The following is a 4749-nucleotide window of genomic DNA, read 5'->3' as shown; positions in this document are numbered from 1 at the left end:
CCTGCGTGTCTGTCTGTCTGCCTGCGTGTCTGTCTGTCTGCCTGCGTGTCTGTCTGTCTGTCTGCCTGCGTGTCTGTCTGTCTGCGTGCCTGCCTGCGTGTCTGTCTGCCTGCCTGCGTGTCTGCCTGCCTGCGTGTCTGTCTGTCTGCCTGCGTGTCTGTCTGTCTGCGTGTCTGTCTGCCTGCGTGTCTGTCTGCCTGCGTGTCTGTCTGTCTGTCTGCCTGCGTGTCTGTCTGTCTGTCTGCCTGCGTGTCTGTCTGCCCGCGTGTCTTGGTGGAGGGAGGGTTCTATAGGGGATCTAATCATCTAGATGTGTAATATCCTAAAACAGTCCCCCGTTAGTCAGCACTACGGTCTCTGGGGTTCTTTAGACAGACAGGCATTCATTAAAACTGTATCAAAACACAACTTACAGAATCATCTATTAATCAACCCCTTCTTTAAGGGGAAACAATAACGTAATGCTTAAAAGCATTGGGACAAAAACATTTCCCTTTTCCTTACGTTATTTTAAATACATGAAAACTGAAGACAGAAGAGAACTTGAATAACATTAAGGCGGTATATACAACATTTCATATGACATTTCTAAAACCCCTTCATATAGTCCCTATACAAGTCATTTCATTCCCTGCTTCAGGAGACATGAGGGAGAGGTGAGGGGCTCCGAGACCCTTCTCTCTGTGTCGTCTCTCCCCAGTGAAGAAGGGTCGTAGACAGCGGGCAACGTCCCAGATCACACCCCTATATCCCCTACATAGTGCACTACTTCTAACCAAAACCCTAGGGCACCGGGCTCCATCTAGTGCACTACATAGGAGACGAAGCAGCATTAGGGAGCAGCCTACTGAGTGAGACAGTGAGGGGGGAGTGAGTGGGTCTGAGTCCCAAATGATACCCTATTGCCTAAATAGTGCACTACTTTTGACCAGAGCCAATATGAATAGTGGATAGTGCACTATGTAGAGAATAGATAGGGGACTATGTGGAGCCAGCCCTGGGTCCACCTCCCCTTACAGGTTGCCCTTGGAGGGGCCGGGGTTCTTGCCGCCCATGGAGGGGTGGGTGGGATGACCCTGTAGCGCCCCCAGCTGTTGGTACAACCCCAAGAGTTCCATCTGGCTCATCCCTCCAGCTCCCAGCATGCCGTTCATCTGGCTCATCAGCTGGGCCTGGTTGGCCATGGCCATCTGCTGCTCTCTCACCTTCCTGTTGGTGATCACCTTCTGAACGTACATCATCAGCTGTGGAGGGGATGAGAGAGAGGGGTTAGGACTTCTCAGGTTCCATCAGAGAGAGACAGATGGAGAGAGAGAGGGGTTAGGACTTCTCAGGTTCCATCAGAGAGAGACAGATGGAGAGAGAGAGGGGTTAGGACTTCTCAGGTTCCATTAGAGAGAGACAGGTGGAGAGAGAGAGAGGGGTTAGGACTTCTCAGGTTCCATCAGAGAGAGACAGGTGGAGAGAGAGAGGGGTTAGGACTTCTCAGGTTCCATCAGAGAGAGACAGGTGGAGAGAGAGAGAGGTTAAGACTTCTCAGGTTCCATCAGAGAGAGACAGATGGAGAGAGAGGGGTTAGGACTTCTCAGGTTCCATCAGAGAGAGACAGGTGGAGAGAGAGAGGGGTTAGGACTTCTCAGGTTCCATCAGAGAGAGACAGGTGGAGAGAGAGAGAGGTTAGGACTTCTCAGGTTCCATTAGAGAGAGACAGATGGAGAGAGAGAGAGGTTAGGACTTCTCAGGTTCCATTAGAGAGAGACAGGTGGAGAGAGAGAGGTTAGGACTTCTCAGGTTCCATTAGAGAGAGACAGATGGAGAGAGAGAGGGGTTAGGACTTCTCAGGTTCCATCAGAGAGAGACAGGTGGAGAGAGAGAGAGGGGTTAGGACTTCTCAGGTTCCATCAGAGAGAGACAGATGGAGAGAGAGAGAGGTTAGGACTTCAGGTTCCATTAGAGAGAGACAGATGGAGAGAGAGAGAGGTTAGGACTTCTCAGGTTCCATCAGAGAGAGACAGATGGAGAGAGAGAGGGGTTAGGACTTCTCAGGTTCCATCAGAGAGAGACAGGTGGAGAGAGAGAGAGGTTAGGACTTCTCAGGTTCCATTAGAGAGAGACAGATGGAGAGAGAGAGAGGTTAGGACTTCTCAGGTTCCATCAGAGAGAGACAGATGGAGAGAGAGAGAGGTTAGGACTTCTCAGGTTCCATCAGAGAGAGACAGGTGGAGAGAGAGAGGGGTTAGGACTTCTCAGGTTCCATTAGAGAGAGACAGATGGAGAGAGAGAGGGGTTAGGACTTCTCAGGTTCCATCAGAGAGAGACAGATGGAGAGAGAGGCTAGGACTTCAGGTTCCAGAGAGAGACAGATGGAGAGAGGTTAGAGAGACTAGGTGGTCATCAGCCTGAACAATAGAAAGAGAAGCAGGAGAGGTTTAGATAGCAGGTGGAAAGGAAACGTTTAAGGTAGTGTTGTCGTGCTAGGTCGTGTCGTGCCAGCTTGTATCACGTCGTGCTAGGTCGTGTCGTGCTAGCTTGTATCACGTCGTGCTAGGTCGTGTCGTGCTAGCTTGTATCACGTCGACGTCGTTTTAGGTCGTGTCGTGCTAGCTTGTATCGCGTCGTTTTAGGTCGTGTCGTGCTAGCTTGTATCGCGTCGTTTTAGGTCGTGTCGTGCTAGCTTGTATCGCGTCGTTTTAGGTCGTGTCGTGCTAGCTTGTATCGCGTCGTTTTAGGTCGTGTCGTGCTAGCTTGTATCGCGTCGTTTTAGGTCGTGTCGTGCTAGCTTGTATCGCGTCGTTTTAGGTCGTGTCGTGCTAGCTTGTATCGCGTCGTTTTAGGTCGTGTCGTGCTAGCTTGTATCGCGTCGTTTTAGGTCGTGTCGTGCTAGCTTGTATCGCGTCGTTTTAGGTCGTGTCGTGCTAGCTTGTATCGCGTCGTTTTAGGTCGTGTCGTGGTAGCTTGTATCACGTCGTTTTAGGTCGTGTCGTGCTAGCTTGTATCGCGTCGTTTTAGGTCGTGTCGTGCTAGCTTGTATCGTGCTAGCTTGTATCACGTCGTTTTAGGTCGTGTCGTGCTAGCTTGTATCGCGTCGTTTTAGGTCGTGTCGTGCTAGCTTGTATCACGTCGTTTTAGGTCGTGTCGTGCTAGCTTGTATCACGTCGTTTTAGGTCGAGGTGTGCTAGCTTGTATCACATCGTTTTAGGTCGTGTCGTGCTAGGGTGTGTCGTGGTAGCTTGTATAATGTCGTGCTAGGTCGTGGTAGCTTGTATCATGTCGTGCTAGGTCGTGCTAGCTTGTATCATGGCGTGTTAGGTCGTGCTAGCTTGTATCATGGCGTGTTAGGTTGTGCTAGCTTGTATCATGGCGTGTTAGGTCGTGCTAGCTTGCGTGTTAGGTCGTGCTAGCTTGCGTGTTAGGTCGTGCTAGCTTGCGTGTTAGGTCGTGCTAGCTTGTATCATGGCGTGTTAGGTCGTGCTAGGTCGTGTCGTGCTAGCTTGTATCATGTCGTGTTAGTTCGCGCTAGGTCGTGTCATGCTAGCTTGTGTAGTGCTAGGTCGTGCTAGCTTGTATCATGTTGTGTTAGCATGTATCATGTCGAGCTAGGTCGTGTCGTGCTAGCTTGTATCATGTCCTGCTAGGTCGTGTTGTGCTAGCTTGTATCATGTCGTGCTAGGTCGTGCTAGCTTGTATCATGTCGTGTTAGGTCGAGCTAGGTCGTGTCGTGCTAGCTTGTAACATGTCGTGTTAGCTTGTATCATGTCGTGTTAGGTCGAGCTAGGTCGTGTCGTGCTAGGTCGTGTTAGCTTGTATCATGTCGTGTTAGGTCGAGCTAGGTCGTGTCGTGCTAGGTCGTGCTAGCTTGTATCATGTCGTGTTAGGTCGAGCTAGGTCGTGTCGTGCTAGGTCGTGTCGTGCTAGCTTGTATCATGTCGTGTTAGGTCGTGCTAGCTTGTATCATGTCGTGCTAGCTTGTATCATGTCAGGTCGTGCTAGCTTGTATCATGTCGTGCTAGGTCGTGTCGTGCTAGCTTGTGTCGTGTTAGGTCCTGCTAGGTCGTGCTAGCTTGTATCATGTCGTGTTAGGTCGTGCTAGCTTGTATCATGTTGTGCTAGGTCGTGTCGTGCTAGCTTGTATCATGTTGTGCTAGGTCGTGTCGTGCTAGCTTGTATCATGCTGTGCTAGGTCGTGTCGTGCTAGCTTGTATCATGTTGTGCTAGGTCGTGTCGTGCTAGCTTGTATCATGTTGTGCTAGCTCGTGTCGTGCTAGCTTGTATCATGCTGTGTTAGGTCGTGTCAGGTTAGAAATTGTGATCTTACAGTCTGTTGCTTATTGAGGACGTCTCTGTAGACAGCTTCTCTTCGTTTGAGTTCCATCTCTACACTGGCCTGTCTCCCCAGAGCCATGGCCTGGACCTGGGCCTCCGTTAGGGCCGGGTTCTCCTTCCACTGGGGGGGAGAGGAGGAGACTGGTCACAGCATGGACAACACACTGTTCTAACAGACCATACAAACAAAACCTCCTCACACCTCAAGTCTTCAACACAGGGTTTTAGGAGGATAGACAACTGAAGTGATGGTGAGAGAAGGACCCCAGCACCCATGCAGTCCATCCCTCCTGATGGTGTCATCTAGAGATAATCTGGTCAGATTATGTTAGGTTGTCCCTCTACTCCCTCCCCCCTCCTGATGGTGTCTTCCAGAGATAATCTGGTCAGATTATGTTAGGTTGTCCCTCTACTCACCACTCTCCT

General features: G+C 50.6%; 1 protein-coding gene across 1 annotated transcript; it reads right to left on the bottom strand.

The window, feature by feature from the left end:
• Nucleotides 1-206: 206 nt before the first annotated feature.
• On the bottom strand, nucleotides 207-4444 carry LOC120040964 (transcriptional regulator ATRX-like; the record flags this gene model as incomplete). Its single annotated transcript, XM_038985934.1, has 2 exons — nucleotides 207-1244; nucleotides 4316-4444. Coding segments are annotated over 2 exons (360 nt in total), but the record flags the coding sequence as incomplete, so codon positions are not given.
• Between the last annotated feature and the right edge of the window lie 305 nt (nucleotides 4445-4749).

This window comes from Salvelinus namaycush, unplaced genomic scaffold (assembly GCF_016432855.1).
Source record: "Salvelinus namaycush isolate Seneca unplaced genomic scaffold, SaNama_1.0 Scaffold3954, whole genome shotgun sequence".
Classification (NCBI taxonomy): Eukaryota; Metazoa; Chordata; class Actinopteri; order Salmoniformes; family Salmonidae; genus Salvelinus; species Salvelinus namaycush.
Note: the sequence above shows the minus strand (reverse complement) of the source record. Positions and strands in the feature narration are given on the sequence as shown.